Below are 25,600 nucleotides of genomic sequence, written 5' to 3' on the forward strand. Positions count from 1 at the left end.
TGCAAACCAAGGTTTAAACTCACTTTGAAATTAAGGTTTGACCGTCCAGTTCAAATGACGGTTTGACTGCCCAAGTCAACAGTTTGCTGACCAAATCAACGGTTTTTTTGTCAAAAAGCAGTTTTGGGGTGAAACGGAACCAGTCAGGTGACCGGTTCTCAAGTTTCTAGTCCAACTGTCTAGTTCGGTTTTGAAAAACATGCTGCAATGAGTATACATTTATAATTGGATTGAATATAGATCCACTCATCCACCCCAAATCTAACTTATACATTCCAATCTATGTATAGAAATGTTGTATGTTTAGACACAAAATCTAGTCTAATACCATTTTCTTCATGATAATGCAATAATAAAGTTATTTTTAATTGATTATATAATATTCTGATCGTTTTTAATTAATTTAATAATAGTATTCAATATCCAAATCCCAAATATGAAGCTATGAACTATACATATATGCAACATGCTCAAGTACTTGGCTTCAAAATACTTGGCTTCTTTTGACTCAAGTCCAGTCAACTGTTTTTAAGACCTTACCCCCTTCAAGTGGTGATAGTGTAGAGATAAACAGGTAGTCTAATTAAGGGCCTATTCGTTTGCTCTGAAATCTGACATCTCAAAGTGCAATAATTACATTAAGAGGTATATTGGTATTGGTAAACTTTTCTTTCCTCTGAACTCCAAATGCAAAGAATATTGTTCTTAATTCTGAATTCTGAAAATTATTAAATATCTATTTTGATTCCATATATGAGAGTTTTTGTTTGTCTTTTTGAGGATATCATTGAAAAACAAAAAATTGTATGATTACACTTTAAGAGATAAGAGATAATATGAAACAAACCATCATTTTTCTTAAAATTAAAAGATTCCACTCAAGAGATAAAAGTTAAAGGGAAACAAACAGGCCCTAAGAATCTATTTGGTTCGAAGGCAGAATCAAAATCAAAACCCCTTGAAATCAAAATCGGAATGGCCATGCCTTCAAATTGGGGAATGTCGTCCCACCAAAAATGTGAATTGAATTTCAGTTGGAATCAAATCAAAATGACCCATTCTTAGTCTAATTCCAGATCCCTATTCTCACGAATCAAGGGGACCCTAAATGTAAGGTGTAAACATTAGGAGTACAAACGGGAGACTTGGACTATCAAGTATCAACTACCAAGGTACCAAAGCATTTCTAAGTTCTAACTTCACCCAGAACCTAGGGAGCAAAGCCTTCAGCCTATTTATAGCCTTCAACCTGAATGCAGATCCGTGCCTACGGAGCTGGCATGGCGTATCATGTCTGGCCTAATATAACCAGAATTGTAGACGATTGTTCTGCAGTTCAGCATTCAAGGTTCATTGTTAAGTATAAATATGATGAACAAAAGCTGTTATTAATTGTTGTCCCCTTTATAACCATAGGTGGGTATTTAAATATTTCTTTGATAATATCGAATTATGTTTCTATAAAATCAAATGCATTTTATGGGAAATTAAAGAACGCACAAGGTTACTGGTTGAGATTCCATTTACTGAATCGGGAGAAGGCATTAGATTCTGTTTTCTCAATGTATAGGAGTCGTCCGTACCCTATTTCGTTGTTAGGCTAAAACAACAAAAAAAATAAAAAGAAAGAAACGGCATTTTGAAAAGCAGTCTGGAACTACATGCACCATCACAAGCCATTACAAGTTGTAATTTAGGACTAATATCAACTGTAATTCTACTGTTATCCTTTCTCTACATATTGATCCTCCATATCAAAGTAATAAACAACATTATTGGAAAAACAAATAGGGGCAGATAATCAATATACATAATAGCCTTTGAAATGCAGCCCTTGACTGGAGAAGATAATACCATGCTTATATTCCTATCAATCTTGATACTCCACCTCATTAGCCATTTAGCACTTTGTCCAGCTCCCCTTTCTTAAGCCAGCAAGCTTGTTAACACTGTATCAGGTGATACACCATGCCTTGGTTATTATTATAGCCTAGACAAGGCCCGATTTTCCGGAGCGCTCTGCATTGGTTGTAAACATAGTGTATCAGATGATAATAAAGCAAAGCAAAACCATGATCCATATCCTCAAACAAGTGAGATCATTTCACTAGCATTACCCTACAGCAATCAGGCAAAAAGCCATGGTCACCCATTATGTGACTCTAATAGGTTGAACGTAAGTGGAAAAGATGGATTTTTTTTTGTCAAATTGTATGACAGGTGGCACCAGCACAGCTTCTAGGCATTCTCGCCCCCTGGTAGAAACCCTCACCCCTTCAAACATCAGCTTGGCAGAAGAGTATAATGATACAGACCCTCCAATTAGCAAAGTGCATCTTACATTCAGCACAGGAAAAAATGACCAATTGGTTCATTCCTGCCGTTTAATCAATTAACTTTGTTTCTCTGAGTTGTATAAATATTTCTATTGGCTCATTAAATGAAAGCATGGGGCATGGAATTTCATATTGGTGATCATCAGGAAATATTCTAGGTACCACATAATCCAGGTGGATGTACTTTAAACCATCCAAGCATGAAAAGGCAAGATATCATCATCCTATGTAATGGGGTGGCTCCACATTGTAGACCATATCAAATAGCCAAACAAAATGCAACTACTTCAAGACTCAGACACATAAAGATGAATACATGGTAGCCCAGAAATGTTGCCATGCCAAGGGATTCCCTTGATAGATCTACAAGCTAACAAGAACCATGAGAAAAAGGTTGAGGTTTCTTACCAACGGAGTTCCTTTAGCAGCCCTCTCTGCCAAATAGGAACAAGGCTTGAAGAATTCTCCATACATCTTTGACCATTCCTCCAATCTTGAGCAAATGTATTTGGATCCAAGAGAATCAGCCCAGAAAATTATCCCTCCCCTGATTAAAATGTGCATACCATTTGATTAGGCTATAGTGTTCATTAAGGATGAGAAAGGAGCAACTCAGACTGAACTTTCATGCAACGTAGTACAGACCTGTATGGTGGGAATCCCATACCCATAACAGAAGCAATGTCAAGGTCTGATGCCTTGACTGCAATTCCTTCAGCAAGGACACGACAGGCCTCATTCACAACAGGGAAGAAAATCATCTCTACAATGTCCTTATCCGGTAACTTCATAAACTATGTCCAGGAAGTCCAACCAGCAAAAAAGGAAAAAATAAATAATTAAATAAAACCAGGAGAAATAAAGCATTTAGTCTGTAAATAATGCAGAAATATCAACCACTATAATTGTTATAAGAAGCTTTCTTCTCCACAATATTGAATACTATTGTAGCCTCATATCACAGAGGATCAATTCTGTTGCAGGCCTCACAGCAGTGGCTAGATGCAAATGAATTTTTTGTAAAGCTTTATTAGATCCACATCAGCCCCTTACATTGCCAATCTCCTTTTCTGGAAATTTGGAAATAGTTAGATATTTCATATTTTCTTTAACTGGATTTGATCACAGTTCTAAAATCTTCTGTAAGCCATCCTTATATGTGAACCTTGGATGGTTGCCCTTCAAAGTTTATTATTTTCCTCTTAAGCTCTTGAGCATGTTAGTAGTATATTTGCTTGCTTTGCATAGAGCACACACCTTACTGTCTTAAGAAGTTTCTTGGTTGCTTTGAAGAGTTTATTGATGGTGTTTTATACTGGAAATCCAATAAGGGCTCTCACAAAGTCTGAATTAAAATTGTGTTTTGAATTATAAGAAGAGTAAAAGACAGATTTTATGAGCAGCCTTTGCTTTCTTCTTTGAATCTAGACATTCTTGAGGATACAAACTCCTTTCAGTTATTATTATATGCTGACCCCAGTGTTTAAAAAAGCATACAAGGACTAAGCCTTGAGGTTTGTTTCAATGCAAGGTTCAAAACAAACAACCTTGAGGCCCAGCTTTAAGGTTCATACCTACAAGTACAAGGAACATTCCTCACGCCTTGAGATGCCTTGTTCATGTGTATGGGTATGGGTATTTATTTGTACATACACGAATATGTATATTATATTTATAATGTATACATTTGTGATTTTATCCATGCATCAAAACATTTAAAGAGGTATAATTTTAAATTTAATTCTTTTTAACAGTCATTAAATGGCTTGTAATTCATAATATAAGGAATAGTGGAGATTCATGTAGCTGACCCCATATAGTTGGGAAGGCTTAGATGATGGTGATGATGATTCAGCATCATCTCTAAACAAAATCTACACTTTTATACTTCTCACACATCACCGTATTAGGAAATGCATGTGGAAAAAGTTACCAATAAAAACTAAACAACTGTGCAAGTGTGTTAGAACCACTGTTTCACTTAAGGATGGTATCTTGAATGCGGTATGCATCATTAAATAACACTTCCTGTATGCTAATTTGGTGAAACCCGCAAGATCCTGTGTAAACTTAGACAAGATCGTCGGGTTTGAAAGTATAATGCTTGAAAATCTGTAATTGGTAAGGGACTAACTAGAAATAACACCAAGATGAGAAGGCACAAGTGGGTCAAGCCCCCTAATCTCTTAGCGGGCTACTATACTTACTAAAGATGTATCCAAGTTAAAAGGAAAGAAGAATCATAGAAGGGTGATAGGCTGTGTTCCACTCACAGGAGTTTCTGAGAAGTCCACACTTCGGGGATCTCAAACTCATCCTATGTTAACCCCATATGCCTGACACACCGATTCATCAATGAAGAATTAAGGCTGGTTTTTCATGGAATAATGCAAATTATGAATACCTAAAGATATATCAGGTGGCAGAAGAATCAGACCAGTCTAACTTTGGGATTCACTTCTAGATGTAACTCATTATTAAAGTATTTTGATCAATTTGTAGGTAATCCACTAAGTGAGAGATCTCTCACAGTTCAATAAAATATATTTGAATTAAAAGATAACTTTTGCTAGCCACTTATTTTGCACAATTTGTGGTGTATGCTCACATATGGCGTTCACATTCATTCATGCATATGTATCTCTGTGCCTATATTGTGAAGGAGAGTGGGAGGGGAGAAAGAGAGAAACCTTAGAGTCAACTTTCACACCAGAGATGTGCCTTGCCTTCTCTACATATTTTCCTATTTCAGGGTCCGGGCTAGCCCTGCGCTTGTTGTCATAGACATAGAAACCCTTCCGAGTGGCTTCACCTGAAACAAGTACCATAAGATATAAAAATTAAAAAAAAAAAACTTTTCAGAGGGGCAATTTATCCTAAAATAAGTTTAAGTCCCTAAATTTTTCACACAACCTCATCTCTACCTGCTCTCTTATCCTCTTGCATTATAGGGATTAGCATTGACTTATACGATCTCTCAGGAAAGCTCCCAATAAACTGCATACCAGTTGCAATTGCAACTCCAAAACCAACCAGATCAACCATTCTGTATGGATAAAGAAAAACGGTAAGAAAACCCAACAAGGCAATTAGACAACTTTGTGTGTGTGTGTGTGTGTTGGTGGGGGGAGCACATTTCAGGAAACAGTAAAACCTTGATCTATTAAATACCTGAAAGGTCCCATTGGCATTCCAAATTTAGTTATGGCTCGATCAATCTGATAGACATCTGAACCATGTTCAACAAGTAAGATAGCTGCTTGTGAGTAAGGGAAGAACATCCTGTTGACAGCAAAGCCGGTGCAATTCCCAACCACAACTGGGGTTTTCTTGATCTTCTTCCCAACATCTAGTAAGTCAACAATTACTTGAGGAGACGTCTTCTGGGTACAAACTATTTCCAGTAGTGGCATGACATGAGCCGGACTGCACAGAAGCATGATTGGCCACATGCCCATGGTTGGATCAAACGAAGGATAAAGAAACCATGAAATACAGTAACAGAATTACCTGAAGAAATGTGCTCCAACAATCCGATCCTGAGACTTAATCCTCTCACCAATCAAGTTCAAGTCAATTGTGGATGTGTTACTGGCAAGTATGCAATGGGGTGGACAATATGTTTCCAGGTCAGCAAAAATTTGCTGCTTTAAAGAGACATTCTCAATAACAGCCTGTTCCAAGTATAAATGAGTAAATAAAATGGTTGCCAAAACCAAAAACCTAATCATGACTTGACCTTACCTCTATAACCATGTCCACATCTTTAAAGCTTTCATAGTCAAGAACACCCTTGATAAGAGAGAGTGTTTTTTCCAGCTTCTCTTCAGTCATTTTCCCTTTCTTTACACGACTTCGCAAATTGGCTGAATAACTCGTGTTCATATGTTAAGTTCAAATGAATTAGAAAAGAGAAGACCATGCACACAGAGAGACAAGGTCTTTGAATTAAATAATAATAGTACACTGACTGCACAAGTAAAGAACACGAATTGACACCAAATACTCTAACATAACATTTGGCCCTAATGTGCAGAAAATTTTCCTATCCTCTTTAAAAAATGTCTCACCTTTTATTCTATCAATCCCAGCCTGTAGAAATTTCTCATTTACTTCTTTCAGGATCACAGGATAATTGCTAAGAATCAATGCAGTTGCAATTCCTGAACCCATTAATCCTCCTCCAAGAATTGCAACTTTCTTTATTCTCCTTGGTACCAAACCCAGATCAGTGATTCCAGGAACCTGTTGAGAGTTTGAATAAAGGAGTTTTACCATTCTTATAGTCTTTCCAGATTGCATGTTGAAAGGAGAGTTGGGATTGGTAAACTAGGATTAAAATGCAATTAAACCCTGAAGAAGCATAAACCATATTTAAGTGGTAAAATGTAAATGACTGATGAAGATCATTAATCTATTTACAAACATATACACTTTATCAACTCCCAAATAGAAACTGGTCACTTTCCAGAAACACTGTGTCAACTTGGATGCCAGTGTTCCGGTTTCCAAGTTCAATTTGTCCAGAATCCAGATTGATAGAAGGAATGAAATTCATGCATGCAAAATGGAATTTGCAGTTATTTACTCAAAGCCTAACCAAACCAAGTCAATGAACAAGCTTATGAATGTTACCGAGGAAAAGATAAAGTTTCAAGGCAGCGGTTCATTAAGGATATATTCAAAGAAAATCAGTTTTACCAAGCTAGGAGTAGAAAGACAATTTCTTACTAACTATAGGCTACAGCAGGATTTTGTTATAGGAGAAAAACCTTTGTTGTTCCACGCTGAGCAAAGAATACATGGACCAAACTCTTGGCAGTGTCGGATCGAATAAGTCCCTGAGAAGCCTCTGCCTCCTGTATAAGCCAGATGTGATATCGAGTTATCATACAGCTGCATACTTACCAATAGTGTGGAATAGAGAACAATGGAGAGGATCTATACCTTCAAAAGACCAGCACGGGATCCAGAAACTATACCCTCTTCTATAACATCAATGCAAACTAATGGGTGCTTGAGATTAGGAGCTTGTTTTCGGACTTGGGCTCTTGCAAACTTGAGTATTTCCTTGGCCACCCCAAGAGGCTCTAGCTTGTTAGTCCTGTAAAGACTTAAAACCCATGGTCTTCTACACTCAAAAATATCTAGGGCCCACTGGCGAGCGGTATCTATCAATTCATCAGGTGGAGCTATGGCATCCACTAGACCCAAGGAATAGGCTTCCTCCCCTTTAACTGATTTTGACATCTGTTGTGTGTGTGTGTGTGAGAGTGAGAGAGAGAGAGAGAGAGAGTGAGTGAGAGAGAGAGAGAGCATGTTACAAAATAAATTTAATGACTGGAGAAGAACTAAAGGCTAACTTGTACAACAAAGGATGAGAATATACCAGCATCATTTCAAGTGCCTTGGAAAGGCCCACAAGGCGTGGAAGCCGCTGTGTTCCTGAGCCAATACAAGAGTGTGTAATTGATAAACAATATCAGAGAACACTAAAAACATGTTAAGGTTGCCCCTTAACTAGAAAACACCATAATTTCAAATCCTTGATGTTTGTATTTGACATGCTACTATAAGTTAATGGGTGCAAAGACGTATGCAGGCATCCAAAATAGTATATATTAAGTCCTGGCATTTTTGTATAAAATAACTTCCCTTTCAATCATACTTGGTTTTGATTGAACCATATAACTTGAAACAAAAAGAGGAGAGGGTAGATACCTTGTATTGAGGATAGCAAACCATGTCCCTCAATACCTCCATGGCTCCATATAATTCCTCATTGCAATAGTGTTTATGCCTTTACAGGATCACAAATTGATATATTAAATCGCACTAATTTAGTTTGTTTGTTTATCCTATTTTTCACCTTTAGGTTGCATTGTATAGTGGGTGGGAACAGTACTTCACATAATTATGGTCACCTATTTGAAAAGGACAGCTCAGTGCATGAGGCTCCCACCAATACGGGGACTAGAGAGGGACAGATGTCTGTGGTGTTACCCCTGTGGATACACAAAGAGGCTGTTTCCAAGATTTGAAACCTGGAAACCCAGGTTGCAATGGACCTATTCACTGATCTTAAATCCTGCCATCTCCAATGATCAATCTAATGGCACCAGGAGAGTCACGTATACAATGTATAAATCTTTGTTCTCCAATTATGGAATAAAAGCCATCTATACAGATAAAACAACAATCTAAAAGAGCCTCCAGTGCTGGTTATATATCCGAACTACATCCCTCTGTTGATGCTAAGAAGTTTATAGCCTCTCTGGATAAAAGTTCTCCAAAAAAACATGAACAGGATATAAGTGTAGAGACACAGTAGATAAATCTTAGTCTTTTTTATGTGTGGCCCCATATTATTTGTTGCTGTTTTACTGTTAATTATTTGGTTTTCCCTTACTTACAGGCGGCAGGGGTACTTATAGTCATCGTAACTTATTTTAATGACTCATATAAATAACAATTAGTGGGAGCAGCAGAACCATTAATTCTGCTCTCCTTTTCTTCTTTTTCTCTTCTTCTTCTCCTTCTCTTCCTTTGTTTCCTCTTCTCTTTTTCTTTCTATTTTCTTAGCTGATCTCACACTAAACCTAGATCTGTTAACACTGTTATTCCAAGTATAAGCAAGTGAAAATGTGGATCAATCACTTAATAAATTATTGAACATTGGATGCTGCCACGATCCCGGTTAGGGACATAACGTGAGTTTCGCCTACTTAGAGAGAGACAAGAGACCACCGATAAAAACCAAACGGTTCTAAAGAAAATTCTTCAATTGATATCCTCATATGATACTTACAAGAATATATATAGACTCCAATTAACTCTCAAATTACCATGACTCTCTAGTTAACTAACCCCCCCCCTACAAATAAGGCATTAAACACAAGCACTATAGATGTTTCACATACAATTATAGAAAATCAAATTAATCCCTATACGTTACTAATAACGTGTCCCACTTTTACTCACCCCATTTTACTTACCCACTAACCACCTTCAAATCTTATCCCATTATTCAAAAATACTATCTAATATCATGACACGTGGACTCCCTTCAATAGACATGTGACTGATGCTTAATCTTATGGACACCCTGTTGTGTTAATGCAGGACCCACCCAAACAGAAGCTAATTAGGTGGCTGGCATGGGCCCTAAGCAAGCTGGAAACAGGCCCACAAAGCCCTCAGGTTGCTAATTGAAACTTAACTGGCCGAACAAATTAGGCTGGACACAACTTAAAGAAATTGAATAATCACTAGACAAATGAAGCAAAAGTGAAAATTAGATGAAAGTGACCTTAATAGAGCATACCAAAAAAAAAGCTGGTGAGGATGTAGAGAGGATTGCATAAAGTAGAAGGAAATGCAGAGGGAAAGAAAGAAAAAAAAATGGTGGGAAAGTAAGAGGCATGAAGAAGTTGAGGAGATAATACAAAAAACGCAAAAACATTAGAACAATAAAAAAGCAAACCTGGAATATTAAGATAGAGATTCAACATTCAACAAACTAAACTACTTGTAGTAAACTATAGATAGGCAGCACTAAAGGTTCCTGTCGGAGTCAACACTTTTGTTGTAATGCTGAAATTATCATTATGTGTGTCACTCACAAGGGCATTTTTGTCTTTTTTACTTTTAATTGTATGCTTCCCTAATATAAATAAGATTCTAGCCTAGGCGCCACCATACTTGCTTTTTGGCACCCTTCTCTCAAGTATCATGTCTCACCTGTTGATGCCCCCATAATCACAAACTAGGTGATTGCAGTGGAGAACCTATATGATATGTCAAACAATTCCAGAGATCCTCAGGGATCGGAAGCATTTTAGAGATGAGAGAGGGGTTATAGTAGCATTATTTTCAGCACCTATTGGAGTAGGAGCAGAGGTCATGGTTGGTGTGGAAGGGGTACAAAGAGCAAGAATGATGAATGTAAATAAACTAATTATCAAGGGAGACTCTAAACTGGTGATGGAGTGGTTGCAAAGTGGGGAGGTAGCTTTATGGCAGTACGGAAACGAGCTAAAAAAGTTCTCATGGTTGTCTAGAAAGATGGAAATGAAATTTCAATGGGTCCAAAGGACTGCTAATAGTATGGCTGATGAACAAGCAAGGGGTGGAGAGGGAACAAATCTTTTGGGCACAATTGTAAGGATAGCTGTATGGGAGATAAAATCTTTTTATCTCTGCCACTAATGCTTGTAATATATACTCCTAATTGACATTAATAAAATGTTCAGTTATTGATAAAAAAAATTCCAGAGACTTATGGGAAGATTTCTATACCTATCAATGACCCGGCCTAACATTGCTTATGTTGTAGGTGTCTGAGGTCTTAGATACCTAAAGATATTCCTAGAGACAGGTCTGTTGTTCAAGAAGCATGGGCACTTAAAGGTTGAGGTTTATATTGATATTAACTAGGTTGGATCAGTAAGTAACAGAAAATCCACTAGTGGATATTTCACCTTTATGGGAGCAAACCAAGTATTGTGGCTAAGTCTAGTAAAAAGGTAAAATACAGAGCCATGCCTATTGAGTGAACTGGGGTTTACAGTAGATAGTCCCATGTCACTTTATTGTGATAACAAGGCTACCATTAACATTGCAGTTAATCCAGTCCTCCATGATAGAACAAAACACATTAAGTTGATAAACATTTTAGTGGGGAGAAACTAGGAGGAGAGGTATGTACTCCATATGTCAGTTGTGGAGAACAACTTGCAAAAGCTTTTACAAAGGGCCTCCATCACTTGCAGCACAATGGTTTTTGTGACAAGTTGGGCACAATAACCCAACTTGAGAATGAGTGTTGTAATGTTGTAATTATCATTATATGTGCCACAAGGGCACTCTTGTCTTTTTACTTTTAATTGCATTCAACCTTTTTTTTGAAAAAAGGCAAGGTATTCTGCCCTAATATAAATAAGATTATAGGCACCACCAACCTTGCTTTTTGGCCTCAAACCTTTCATCTTCTCTCTTCCTCGCTTTCCCTCCTACCTTGATTTCTTATGGAATAATAACCTTCATAAGCTTGAACTTGGAGTCAGCACCAAGCCATAAAATTGCAAGAGCAATTCAAATTTATTCATTTATCACCCCAAAAGTCTTTACATAATTTATATAGATGAGCATCCTTTTTTCGATGAATAACAAATAAAAAATTAGTGAAATCTAGAAAGAATTATTTACATATGATAAGCATCCCTGAGATTGTGATGGCCTTTCACTAACTTTATAAATCAAGAGTTACTCCCCTCACTCAAAAATAAATTCTCTTCCCAACCCTTGTTTCATCAAAGCATCTACCAGCCTATTTGCTGATTATAGACCCAAGAAACACAAAGCATTTTGTTGCTTTTAAGCTCCTTTATCTCCCTTATAATATTTTTGTACTACCAAGTAGTCCTTTCTTCCTTTTGAATCCAGCCAGCCCATCACCACTTTGGAATCCCCCTCAATTAACAAATTTGTATGGTCGAGAATTTTTTCCACTCCAACCCTTGTAGTATTGCTAATATTTCTTATCTTGTTGAGTTCCCATGGCCTATTGGTCCAGGAAAAAAATGTTAGAATATCATCATCATCCAAGCCTTATTCCAGCTATATGGGATTGGCTACATGAATCCTATTTTGTCAGCCTGTTCTGTTTAATGCCATATTCATTGTTAAATTATTAGTCCTTAAATTTTTTTACCTCTTTTTTATGAATGATAGAATTTTATTAATAAAAAAGGGATTGCATTGAGAATTACAAGACAAATCATCCCAATAGGGACACAAGGTGCGATCCCAACCTACAACAACCCAAATTACAACTGAGCCAAAAAAAGTTCAGACTTTAAAACCCCCACCTTTGCAAAGTAATCTACCATCCCATGTGCAGACCGCCTTTCCCATTGAACAAGAACTGTCATGTCTCTAACCAGCCATTTGAACTTTTTCATAGACTCCTTATACTTCCAACTCACTGGTTCTGGTTCCTTCAGCCACCCTATTATCAATTTAGAGTCACCTTCAATGAGCAGTCTGTCAAAATTTAGTTGTCTAGTAATCTGTACTCCTTGCAAGACTGCTTCAAACTCTACAAAACCTGAGTCCCCTATTCCAATCGGGCCTGAGAAGACAGCAAAAATATGTCCTTCATTATTCCTGAAAACCCCTCCTATATCATCTGGACCTGGGTTCCCTAGGCTGCTGCCATCAAATTTCAACTTGATAAAGCCTTCATCAGGAGGTTCCCAAGCTACCACTGGTCTGTTCCTTGCAGTAGAACTTCTAGGTACAGCTCCCCAGTTTCTCCACAAGTCATCAACAGAGAAATCTGAGAACAGATTTGAGACTTTAACCCAATGTCTAGCTCTATTAAGAATACACTGCCACACAGCCCCCACACTCCTTTCTCTGTCACTGAAGACTCTACCATTTCTCTCCTCCCACTGTCCCACACTGTTCATATCAAAGCAGCCCTAAGGCATCTCCAGTTCTCCACATGACTTTACCTCTCTTCTTTGGCCAGCTGAAGGTCACGGAATCAAAGAGATTTCCAATCTAAAGAGACACAATCCACCTATGACCAAAAAGATCAAAGACCTTTTCCCAGAGGCCTACAACAAAAGGGCAAGAAATTAGGAGGTGGTAACTGCTTTCACCGCATGCTTTACATAGGGTACACCAGTTAGGGAAAAGGCACAAGGTAGGTCTTCTTTTTTGCAAGGTGTCTAACGTGTTTATTTTTTTCCATGAAAAACTTCCCAACAGAAAGTCCCAACCTTGGGAGAAAGACCTTTAGACCAGAATTCTTTAAATGGGCATGGGAAGTGGGTCGGGGCTAAACTGAACACAAACAATAGAAGGAGGTGCAGGAAAACAAACCCCTAGTGTGTGGAGTCCAAATACAACCATCAGGCTTAGAATGATCCAGGAAAACGAAGTCAAGGACTTGCAAGAGCGAGGTTGCCGATTCAAGCTCATTGTATCTCAAGTTTCTTCTTAGTCCCTTGCCCTTCTAGCCCCTTCAACTTGTAACAAATCAGTTCATCTTATGGGTGTTGTTGATAAACCATCTCAGTCTACTTTCCCTCGGTTTATCACCTATTGGGGCTACTTCTAAATTCCTACAAATGACTTCATTTCTAATCCTATCCTTTTTAGTTTTTCCACTAATCCATTTTAGCATATGCATTTTTTTCCATACTCATTTTCTGGACATGTTTATTAACTACCCAACACTCTGCCCCATACAACATGGTTGACCTTACAATTGTTTTATAAAATTTCCTTTTAATACATCCACCTTAAAGGACAGCTTGCTTGTTGCATAAAACTCCAGATGCACCTCTCCATTTTGCCCATCTTGCTCTAATGCTATGCACGACATTGTCCTCAATCTCTTTCTTGTTATGAATTATTGAACCAATGTACCAAAAAAGGGCCACATTGAGTTCTCTCTTGATATCCAATCAGTAGAAATCACTAATTGCAGATTTAGTCAACTTTCTTGTGAAAGGAAAGAGGGGGAAGATGAAGATTTCAGCAGTAGAGAAGAAAAGAGTAGGAAGTCAACCAGGATTGTAAAATTAACCCTAGCCGCCTACCTCACATTATATTTATACTTAACTTAAAGGATGAGATATTACAAGGATGCCCTTAGTAAGGCGGCTACTAATATAGCTGAACAGTCACAACTTAAAAAAAGAAACATAAACTAATGGGCCTAAAGCCCAACAACTTCCTAACTAAATAAAAAACAACTCGGACCAACTCAACACTCCCCCTCAAGTTGGGAGTAAATGTTACACATTCCCAACTTGCATAGATCATGCTCCAGCTTGTTCTTTGCAACACCTTTTGTGAGAACATCAGCGAGCTGTAGATCAGAAACAATGTATGGAAGACAAACTTCTCCAAAAGTTACCCTTTCTCTGATAAAATGCCTATCCACTTCAATGTGCTTAATTCGGTCATACTGGACTGGGTTATGGGCAATGTTAATTGCTGCCTGGTTATCACAGTATAGCATCATATGTTCTTCTGCCTGTACACCAATTTCTTCTAACAGGGAACGGATCCAGAGAAGTTCTGAAACTCCATGTGCCATGGCCCTATATTCGGCTTTAGCACTTGATCTTGCCACCACTATTTGTTTCTTACTCTTCCATGAGACAAGGTTACCCCCAACAAACGTGCACACTCCTGAAGTTGATATCCTGTCATCAAGGCATCCTGCCCAATCTGCATCTGTATAAGCCTCTAGTTTCAACTATCCATGATTAGTAAACAATATGCCTCTGCCCGGGTGTCCCTTCAAATAAGCAAGAATCCTGTCAAATGCCTCCCAATGCTGGGCTCGTGGAGCATGCATGTATTGACTTACTACACTTATTGCATAGGAAATGTCTGGTCTTGTCATACACAAGTATAGCAGCCGACCCACAAGTCTCTGATATCTCCCAATGTCCTTTACTGGTTCACCGTCTGATGCATTGATTTTATGGTTCTGATCAATAGGGGTGTTGATTGCCTTTGTTCCAAGCTTCCCTGTCTCTTGAAGAAAATCCAAGACATACTTCCTTTGAGAGATAAAAATTCCATGTTTTGATCTTGCAACTTCAATGCCCAAAAAGTATCTCAGTTCTCCAAGATCCTTAATTTCAAATTCTTTATGTAGGTTCCTTTTCAGACCATCAATCTCATTCAGATCATTCCCGGTGACAACAATATCATCCACATAAACAATTAGGACTGACACCAAAGATCCCCTTCGCTTCACAAACAAGGTGTGATCGGATTGAGTCTAAGTGTAGCCAAAAGCAATCAAGGCCTTTCTGAATCTGTCAAACCATGCTCTGGGAGATTGTTTCAAGCCATAAAGTGACTTCTTAAGCCTGCATACTTTTCCCTTTTCAGTATCATTGTAAAAGCCAGTAGGAAGATCCATATACACTTCTTCTTGCAGATCCCCATTTAGGAAAGCATTCTTCACATCAAGTTGAAACAAGGGCCAAGAGTATGAGGCAGCAAGAGAAAGAAGTATCCGAACAGAGGTTATCTTTGCAACTGGTGCAAAGGTCAAGTAATCAATGCCATAGGTCTGTGTGTACTCTTTTGCAACAAGTCTTGCCTTATACCTTTCTATACTTCCATCTGCCTTATATTTTACGGTGTAAACCCATCTGCATCCAACTGTCTCCTTGCCTTCTGGTAGATCTACAATGTCCTATGTCTAATTCTTAATCAAAGCTGCCATCTCTTCCTACATAGTTGTCTTCCACTCAAGTTTGGAGAAATCCTCACTAACACCCTTGGGTATAGACACTAAATCAAGAGAGGAAAGAAAAGCACGGTAGGAAGGAGAAAATCCAATGTAGGATAAGTACTGTGAAATACAATGAGCAGTACACTTTCTCTTCCCTTTTCTGAGAGAAATAGGGAGATCAAGGTTATCTGTAACAGTGTTAGTAGAATCAAATGGGAACTGAAACAGTAGCGGGACCAAGAGGAATACCTGAATCCATGTCAGTCGAATCTGGAGTCTTCAAGGAATCGACAGGAAGTGGTGAGTTTTGCTGTAGTGGAATCAACCTCCTTGTGAAGTCTCTGTTGTAAGTAATGCTGAGAAGCAGAACGCAAAGGAGGTGGCAAGGTAGGTGATACAGGGTGGTGGTCAAGCACAGGAGTAGACACAGGGACTGGAACTAGGAGAGGAATAGACTGCTGACTCACCTCCCCAAAACACTCCCCCTAAGAATGATTCTTTGAGAAGAAGTACGTGGATTCAAAAAAGGTGATATCCATGGTAACATACTGGCTCCCAGAGACTGGATCATAGCAGCAGTACCCTTTCTGATTCTCTGCATATCCAAGGAAGACACACTCCAAACTTGACAAACTAACAAACTCAAAAAGTTTTGGAAACAAAAAACTCAAAGAAGAAAAAGGTAAATGGCCCAAACGATTATGCCAAAGCATAATTTGACCCACAGACCCTGACTCACTATCCCTGTTGACATGATGACTCTGATGAGAAGGAAGTACATCCAGGAGGTAGATTCCATTCACTTCACGACCATCCCAATCGTCCTCTTTGAATCCAGATCCTGCAAAATACAATGACCGGGAGAAAAAATTACTGAGCAGTTCAAGTTCTTAGTCAAACTACTAACAAATAACAAATTAGTGCTCAATCTGAGAACATGACGGACAGAGAGTAGAGAAATAGAATCACTAATCTTAACAGATCCCTTCCCAGCAATAGGAACATGGAATCCATCAGCTGTGGAGACCCTATCTCTGCCAGAACAGAGCTGGTAAGTTGAAAAAATAGTAGAGCTCTGGGTCATGTGCTCTGAGGCTCCAGACTCTATAATCCAAGGAGGTCCCTCCTTACCTGAAGTAGAAACATAATTTGCAGTGACGTGTGAACTACCTGTGTGAGCAAAGGAAGTAGAGTGGACTCCACCAGTGCCACCTGTACCTTGTTGTCCGCTTGCGGCTGAACTGGAACTGGCTGTATCCCGTTGGTTCAGAAATAGCCCATACCTCTCAAGTTCGGCCCTTACTGCAGTAGCTGCAACAGACTCCAGAGCATCTGTAGTAGGAGGGGTCGGAATGTCACCAGTAACTGCCATGTGTGCATTTCCCTTCTTATTTTTCAATCTAGTCGGCACAAGATGTGGGTGAAGCTTCCAACAAGTATCTCGTGTGTTTAGGCTTCTTACAGTAGTCACAGATCAAATCTCTTTTATCTTCCTTCTTGATTTCACTGCCACCCCGATCTCCACTTTGTTTAGGTTTCACAGCACTTACCATGGCAGACTGATCAGGAATAAGATTTTTCATCATCACATCACTCCTGCACTCCTCCCCTGACACAAAGGCATATGCCTGGGAGAGAGTAACACTACCCCTGGAAAGAAGGTGTTGTCGTGCAATATCATACTCAGGATTAAGGCCAACAAGAAATTCAAACACCTTATACTTCTCTAGATGTTTCTTATAGGTAGTTGCATCCTTAGTGGTTTCCCAAGCAAATGTCTCTAAATGGTCAATCTCCTGCCACAGGGTTTTAGGGGCTAAAAAACAGGCTACAACAGATCTATCTCCCTACCTTGTAGAAATAATTTGATTTCTCAACTGATAAGCCCTAGACACATTCTCCCTCTGTGAATAGGTTTCTGCAACCCCATCCCATATTTCCTTAGTTGTATTTGCCCATAAAATTTTTTACTTATATGGGGCAACATGGAATTACACAACCAAGTCATCACCATATAATTCTCCTATACCCACCGGGAGTTGCTAGTTTCGGGTTTCACCTCTTCACCAGTGATATACCCTAATTTCCCACGAGCACCAATGGCCATCTTTACAGATTGTGACCATTCTAAGTAATTTGCACCATCCAACCTAACTGTAGTAATGGTCCCAGCCCCGAAAGGGTCTCCAGCACCTCCTTCTACTAGTCTCATTTCACTCCCGGGCTTATTTTCAACTCCGTGGCCCTCCATGCTTCTCAAAAAATGTAAAGAAAATAACTAAAATTTGCAACAAGATCAAACAAAACACTTTTTGGAACCAACAACACCTTTCTGGTGTCCTAGACTTTCTTTCCACAAAAGATTCCTTTTCTGTGGGACGGGAGAAGAGAGAGAAGAGGCAGCCGCTCTCTCTAGAAGCCTCCAAATCAGGCAGGACTTGAATCGCCCCTTACAAAAAACTCCAAGGACCCTTAAAAATTAGGGCACCACTTCCTAGGTCAAAATTGAAGAGTCCAACAGAAACGGGACTCTTCCCCTTTCTCCAATTTTTCCTGATTTCGATGAGAAACCCTAGACCAGCTACAAGGCACACAGATCCACCAAAAAAATCCAAAAATTGGGCTTACCTGAGAGCTTTAATCAGCCTCTTAAATCACCATGCAACCGGTCGATCTAGGGCTGCATGAGAGAACAACTTCAAGGAACCTTCGGCCCGCTCTGATACCAAGTAGAAATCACTAATTGCAGATTTAGTCGAGTTTCTTGTGAAAGGAAAGAGGGGGAAGATGAAGATTTCAGCAGTAGAGAAGAAAGGAGAAGAAGAAAAGAGTAGGAAGCCAACCAGGATTGTAAAATTAACCCTAGCCGCCTACCTCTCATTATATTTATACTTAACTTAAAGGATGAGATATTACAAGGATGCCCTTAGTAGGGCGGCTACTAATATAGCTGAACAGTCACAACTTAAAAAGAAACATAAACTAATGGGCCTAAAGCCCAACAACTTCCTAACTAAATAAAAAACAACTCAGACCAACTCAACACAATCCTAATTGCACCCTGATTTTCCATTATTATTAAATTTACTTGCCATACATTTTGTTCTAGTCCTATATTCTAAGACGTTGGCCCATAAGCTTAGTTTTGTATTTAATCCTTCATTAGTTTCATCAACTAAAATGATGTCATCAGCAAACAACATGCAATATGGGACCTCCTCCTGAATATGGAAGTCAATTCATCTGGAAAACAATGCTAAGATTCCTCATTACAATTTCTGAACAATGCTCCCATTCCCAATTGGCTCTAATTTCCACTACTGCATCCATCAAAGTTTAGTTTTATTAAGTGTGCTGACAATGGTTCCATTGAGGAGCAACAGCAAGATGAGCATCTAATCTTTTTGATATTTACAATATAACTATCTTCCTAAAAAGGAAATACTTGCAAAGAAAGGAAAGAAATTGAAATCCATATAAATCTGAAATACTTTCTCAGTCTCTATTAAATCCTTGATTGATATGATATTAAATCAAATCTTTGATTGAGAGAATTTTTCATGAGCCCCATTTAAGCTGGCCAACTACTGCTGGAATGATGGACTGTGAGCCCATGGTCTTAGGACTAGACCTTTTTTAGCCCATTTACTTCTCTCTATCGCATGCCGTGTTTGGGTCATCCACTAAATCTTACAGTTTACAATCTAAGACAATAGGGAGTGCATAGAAAAATTGGTGTGCTAAACCAAAAATCTATTTCATCTTCACTGAATTTTCATGTTGCAAAAGATAAACTATCCTGCTTCACACCGTCATCTAATTGTTAATACTGTATAAACACAGACTAACAACCATACCTCCAAAACCAGGAATGATTCCAAGCTGAAGTTCAGGCAAGCCTAGCTGTGCAGTGGCAGTAGAGATGCGGGCATGGCAGGCCTGTCAAGGAAAGAATAGCCATGTCAAATAATGTGTATGACAGCTCTCTGAAACAAACTGTAGGGTTGCAGCACTGCCAGCACAAACCATTGCAACCTCTAGTCCACCACCCAAGGCAAGACCATCAATAGCAGCTACAGAAGGTTTTTTTGCTCCTGACAAAGAAAAAGTAACCATGGAAATGTTTAATAGAAATCTTGTCCAACATTAGTAGATAACCATTACAATATAGAGGAAAACAATGAAGCCCAAAATAGGCACCTTCTAAAATGTCAGAAATAAATTCTATTGATACAAGACCGGGTGTTGACTCCTTAACTGCAAGTCAGAAAAATGGATTATTAGTAACAAACCACAAAAATGGAATATTGGTAATACAGTAATATGTTATAATATATATATAACAGTAAACATACTCTTGCCAGCCTGATGTGAAACAAAAGCTGAGATATCAAAGCCTCCAGAAAATTTGCCTTTTGAACCTGCTTAGTTTATGCATGTCATGAGTGGCATACCTTTGTCAATCACCTCAAACACTATAAGAGATATCCATTGACCATATATATCACATTTACCTGTAATAATAATTGCTTTAACATCATCCCTTTGCAGTGCTTGATCATAGTGCTCTTTCAGACTGAACAGTACTGGAGAAAAATATCAAACCATGTAAATCAAAATAGATGAGAAAGAAAGGAGTAAATGAGAAGTCATAAATTATTGGCACTTCTAAAATGAAACATCTACCTAAACATTCAAATGTGAGGTTTGGAGGTATAACATTATCAGATGAATTACACAAATGAAATTAGAAATTGAAAACCAGAGAAGCAAAAAAAGGAGATGTATATGCCAAAAAATATTAATTAAATTAAGAGTTGAAATTGAGAAACAGGAACAATCATGTTGATGGAGCCTTACTTTCAGCAAGTTTCTCAGCTCATTTAGAAGTTATAGCAGGACAATTATACTCAACCTTGGGTTTTTTTCTCCTTTGAAATTTAATTGCAACCCGAAAATCAGTAATCAATCAAACCTTGTACTCCTATGACACTTCTCTTGTGGCTTTAACCACAAAATTAAATCAACCTTAAGAGCCTATTCCACCAGAATTGCCAACAGGGTACAAGAAAGCCTAAAAATTTTGTTCTTAATGCTACAACCTGATTAATATTAATTAGATTTCTAAATAACTCAGTACAAATAATAGGCTTAATTAAGTTCAGATTTCTGGTTTCAAAATATGAGATACTTTATTTGAAAAATACTTCCTATAAGGATAAGAATAAAACTTCATTGCTTATATACAAGTCTTTTCATGGGATGGGAGTTTCTTCGTATTGTTACCAACGATGGTAATTTGATATGAGAGGACTTGGACTTCCTTATTACTTGTTGAGAGTAAGGCTGCAACCACAGAGACAGCCCTGCAAGATATGTATGTTTTGGAATTATCCTCTGGAGATTGTTGCATATACTGAATGAAATTCTGCTTCTCTTGGACTCTTATCCTACAGCCCTGAGGTGATTTTCTAGGTATTTGAATGTTACCCAAGCCCTAGCTATTGGGATCATTCAGGGTGGAATGAAAAGCTAGTTCTGAATCCTGATTACCATAGGAAACCTGTAAATCCAACTGCTTGTATTGGTACTCCTAATCCTAGTGCCCCTAATGTCATTCTGGTTCCAGTCTACCAGAATAATAATGATCCTGAACGATGAAACAATCAGGTGCAAATGCAGATTTTGCCTGTGTCAGATGTACAATGTTCTGCTGTTCATATGCCTAAAAGTTTTTCATACACTTCATGGTATCAAATTCATAAATAGTTTATTGTAAACCTTTGCTATTCTCTTTGCATCCTATGACCAACTCTTTTGGGTGTAGGGTTCCTTTCACATTAACAAAATTCATTAGTGTTGATGATCAAAAATAATATTCAAATAACGTCTTGGTATCATTGATATTTGACGCAGCAGAAAATTAAGCCAATGTTTAGCAGTACATTCCCAAGTCTTAAAGCATTCCATTACCTCCAACAAGGTTCGAAGTATCAATACTTTAATCCCATGGAAATTCTTTGCATTTTTTTGTCTTTTTTGGATGATAATTTGTCAATAGTGATGTCACATCATCTATTACAGTTTGAAATGGTTGAAATCACCCATTTGTTGATATTTAGCACATTGGTGGATTCAAAAAATGATACCTATCGTGGTACAACACACAACAATATGTATTGATACTTTGGATTTTTCCTCCAAAAGGATTAAATTTACCTAAGCTTCTTCTTCATCGATTACAATTACTTATCAGTATCCCAGTAGATGTGCAAAATTTGTGGTGTAGTCTATATGATGCTCCTGTCTGCTATTGTCTCACCAGACATATCCATGTCAATTGCTGCCTACTACTCAGAAGTTCCTTGAATGATATTAATCATGTTTTTATTGATACTAAATAATGGTTTACTATTTCTTTTTTCACCAAATTATTTTCTTAAGGATGGTATCGGTGGCCCAGAAGTAAGTTGTGAGCTTAGAATGACAATGTTTTGCTACACATGGAATCATCATTCATCAACGCCCTTTGCTGGGCCTTTCTTTTTTTTTTTTTTGGAGAATCATGTGTGCTTCTATGCTTGGGAGGAACCTTAACCACAGGACTAAGTAAAATGTGTCCACTCAACAAGTGCACACCATCTAAGCAGAAAATGTGAAAATAAGATTGACGGCCTTGATAATGCTCAACTAGCGCATACCATCTCAACAAATAAAATGAAGATTAAACGACCGATGAAGAGAACATTAAGATACAAAGTTCCTAATTTATCATGTATATGCCATGCTAATTGCAATCTATTCTCGGCAATCCTATGTTGTTTCTAATACTGCATATCCCAAAAGTCATCCAGATTAATATAATAGGTGAACGCATTAAAACGTAACCAGGAAAAAAAAAACAAACGAGTAATAAGACAATTATGGTTTCGTGTTGTGGTATTTCAATTATTTAAGGCATAGATTAATTTCTCCTGAAGAATAAAATTATGAAAACTGAGCAGCATAAAGAAGGGAATAAAAGCAAAACGCAGCACATTTCAGTGCAAATGAACACGCAGAAAGCACACCCCAAAAACAAATTAAAAAGTATATAAATAGAAATTAAAACCAAAATATGCTGTATAGAACTGAAAATCACATATAAAAATAGAAAAGGATAAACACGGTAAAAGGGAGCAGAGGGAAATCTTAACGAAGGCAAAATATGTATATTTAGGAATTGCAGAAAATTACCATCCGTGGAGAGGGAATTGACAGGTGGGTTGATAATGGTGATCAGGGCCACCCCGTCAGTTCCAACCTCCATTACCGTCCTTCCCTTTGCGCCACTGCCCATCTCTGATCTCTCTCTCTCTCTCTCTACAAGCTAAACGAGATGGGTCGAGTTGGTTAGACTGGCTTTTAACGTGTTTAAGTCGTTGACGACGAATGACGATGATGGTATTGAAGTTCCGTGCCCGCTGTAAGAAGCTAGCCTAAAAGAAGTGTAGTAGATCCGGACTTCTTTCTGTACCGTGGCGTTAGTTTGTCTGCGTTGCGTTGGTTTTTTTTTTATGTTGAAATAATTAGCTATAAAATCCACCTCAGCCCTTCACTACGAAAAATGTTATAATTAAAGGGCAAATTTTCAATTAGTATGGTCCCCGAACTTAAGGGGAGGTTTCAGCAATTTACCCTTAAACTCATATGTCAATTAATGTAGTTAAAATCAGTTTATTTCTCATTGTGGTAAAATACACTGTTTAGCATTATGTTCAACCAATTTAGAATCATTTGGTTTACATTCCGAATTGAAATCAAAATTCATCTATATTGCATTTGGAATGGTCTATTCTTATGGTATTTTTTACTACAGAAATTGAAATGAGAAATGGAACCGCATTGAATGGGATTCCACTCCCAATTGAGGGGAAGGAAATGGTCATTCTCTCCTAGTTTCAAATATGGGAATATCATTCCACCAAAAATGGAAATGGGGTTTCAATTCCGTTTAACCAAATAGTTGGAATTGGATGGGCCATTGTGATTTCAATTCCATGCCCTTATTATTGAGAACCAAATGGGCCCTTAATCTATTGGCACTGCAAAAAGGTTGCCCAGGCCGCTGTTTGTCCGGCTCTTTCCTTCTCCTTTTCTTGAAATTGTGCTTTGTTTTGATTTGCAACTAAATAAGAGTGTTTGGTTCACAGCAATAGGAGTCCAGAATCGGAATGATCCATTTCGATTCTAACTGTTTGATTGATTAATAGGAATCTCATTCCCATTATCGGTGGAATGGCATTCCCTCCCTCTCCCTTAGGAATGAGAATCCATTTCAGTGAACTTTGATTTAACCGAAGGGGCCCTAAATTCATTGACATTTTAAAACGGAAAAAAAATTACGTTTTAGAATTACAACATTTTATAGTTTATACCAGACGTATTTCTGGTAAGAGTATTTGTTGCGTTGTTGATTATGCTAGAAGCCTAAAACAAAATTGCAGATGCATACCAAGATGCCAAATTTGAAATTTGATAATTTTCTCTTCTATAATTTTATTTCTTCACTCTAAATCCACGTCATCTAGTAGATATCTACTTAGATGGAAGATTTTAATTTTTAAGTGGTGGGGTGATGCGCCCAAGGTTCACGCCTCCCAAAGTTATCCACGTCTTGATCGTCAGCAATCAATCGCTTTCACTTCTATTGTATTATTTATTGTTTAGCCACCATGCTAGGTGAGCTTCAACGGTTTTTATTTCGGGGGGATGATTTGAGGAAACTACTACTCAGATCTCTCCAAACCAACCTCACATGACATATTTGGAACGGATTTAACCTAACACTTTGCCTTCCCCTCCCCTCCCCCCACCCCCCAAAAAAAACACCCATGTGTTTGAAAATTAATTATTGAAATTCATAATTACTAAAAAAATTAATAAGTCCATTAATATTCCATCAAAACTTATTCGCAAGTGATATATATTTTTTTAACCCAATTTTACCCTCCACCTCCCTCCCCCCTCTCTCTCTCCCCTTCTTTTTTTCTGTTGGGTTCAGACAGAGTATCAGCACATGAGAATCAACTCATGCTGAAAGGAGGAGGGGTTTCACCGTGCACTTCGTCTTGCTAAAGCTATCTGAAGTTTTGAATGCTAGTGACCACTACAACATTGTTGAACCTCTTCGTCTTGCAATGACCACCCCAACACTGCAACTCCTCCCTCACTACAATCTCTTCTCCCACTCTCTCTCTCTCTCTTTTGTCCGCTGCTCCGGTTAGACCGCCACGGATAGCCCCTTTCCTCTCGCCATTAGAAACCCTGTTGTAGTGGTGGCTGTATTCCTAAACTCAAAACACTTCTAGTGTTCAGTCACAAAGACAGCAAACTCGGGATCCCAATGGGTTCCATCCCTCTCTCTCTCCTATTCGCCGCTCTGGTTAGACCGCCTCCAACAGCTCCTTTCCTAATGCCGTTAGAAACCCCTTGTTGCAGCGGCGGTGGTATTCCTAATCTCAGAACACTTCTAGTGTTCAGCCACTGAGACAGACAACTCGGGATCCTAATGGGCTAACTTCCTCCCTCCCCCCCCCCCCCCCCTCTCTCTCTCTCCTGTCCGCCGCTCCGGTTAGACCACCACTGGCAGCCCCTTTCCTCTCATCGTCAGAAACCTGTTGCAACGGTGGCGATATTCCTAAGCTCAGAACACTTCTCGTGTTCAGCCGCAGAAACCCTCCTGCCCAAGTCTCTAAGCGACATTATTTATCAGGTTGACTAACCAAAATCGTTCTTATTTTTAACACCAGTTCCAGCTTCTTGTCACATTGGATAACGTTGTTAGAGGCAAGCTCTTTTCTTCTCTTGGCACCAATTGTTATTAGGTGAAATGGGAAACATGATCTCTCTTATTACAAAGTCCAGGATTATTGTCATTTAAAACCAAATGTGTCTCCATAAACGTGGTTAGGGTTTTGTTGAATTAGTATTTCTTTCCCCTTTTTCTTGT

The 25,600-nt window shown here is 38.4% G+C and overlaps 1 protein-coding gene across 1 annotated transcript; it reads right to left on the reverse strand.

Moving 5' to 3' along the window:
- Positions 1-1,637: 1,637 nt before the first annotated feature.
- On the reverse strand, positions 1,638-23,153 carry MFP2 (multifunctional protein 2). Its single transcript, XM_010261200.3, has 18 exons — positions 22,846-23,153; positions 20,124-20,195; positions 19,965-20,030; positions 19,810-19,866; positions 19,636-19,703; positions 19,467-19,548; positions 7,726-7,781; positions 7,284-7,586; positions 7,109-7,195; positions 6,407-6,581; positions 6,081-6,202; positions 5,847-6,010; positions 5,508-5,762; positions 5,261-5,382; positions 5,027-5,148; positions 2,982-3,130; positions 2,745-2,883; positions 1,638-2,019 (listed from the first exon to the last, which is right to left on the reverse strand). The coding sequence occupies exons 1-18, from the start codon at positions 22,946-22,948 to the stop codon at positions 1,984-1,986; spliced, it is 2,178 nt and encodes a 725-aa protein (XP_010259502.1). The 5' UTR covers positions 22,949-23,153; the 3' UTR covers positions 1,638-1,983.
- Positions 23,154-25,600: the final 2,447 nt, after the last annotated feature.

Source organism: Nelumbo nucifera, chromosome 3, assembly GCF_055504915.1.
Source record: "Nelumbo nucifera cultivar China Antique chromosome 3, China Antique-T2T, whole genome shotgun sequence".
Taxonomy (NCBI): Eukaryota; Viridiplantae; Streptophyta; class Magnoliopsida; order Proteales; family Nelumbonaceae; genus Nelumbo; species Nelumbo nucifera.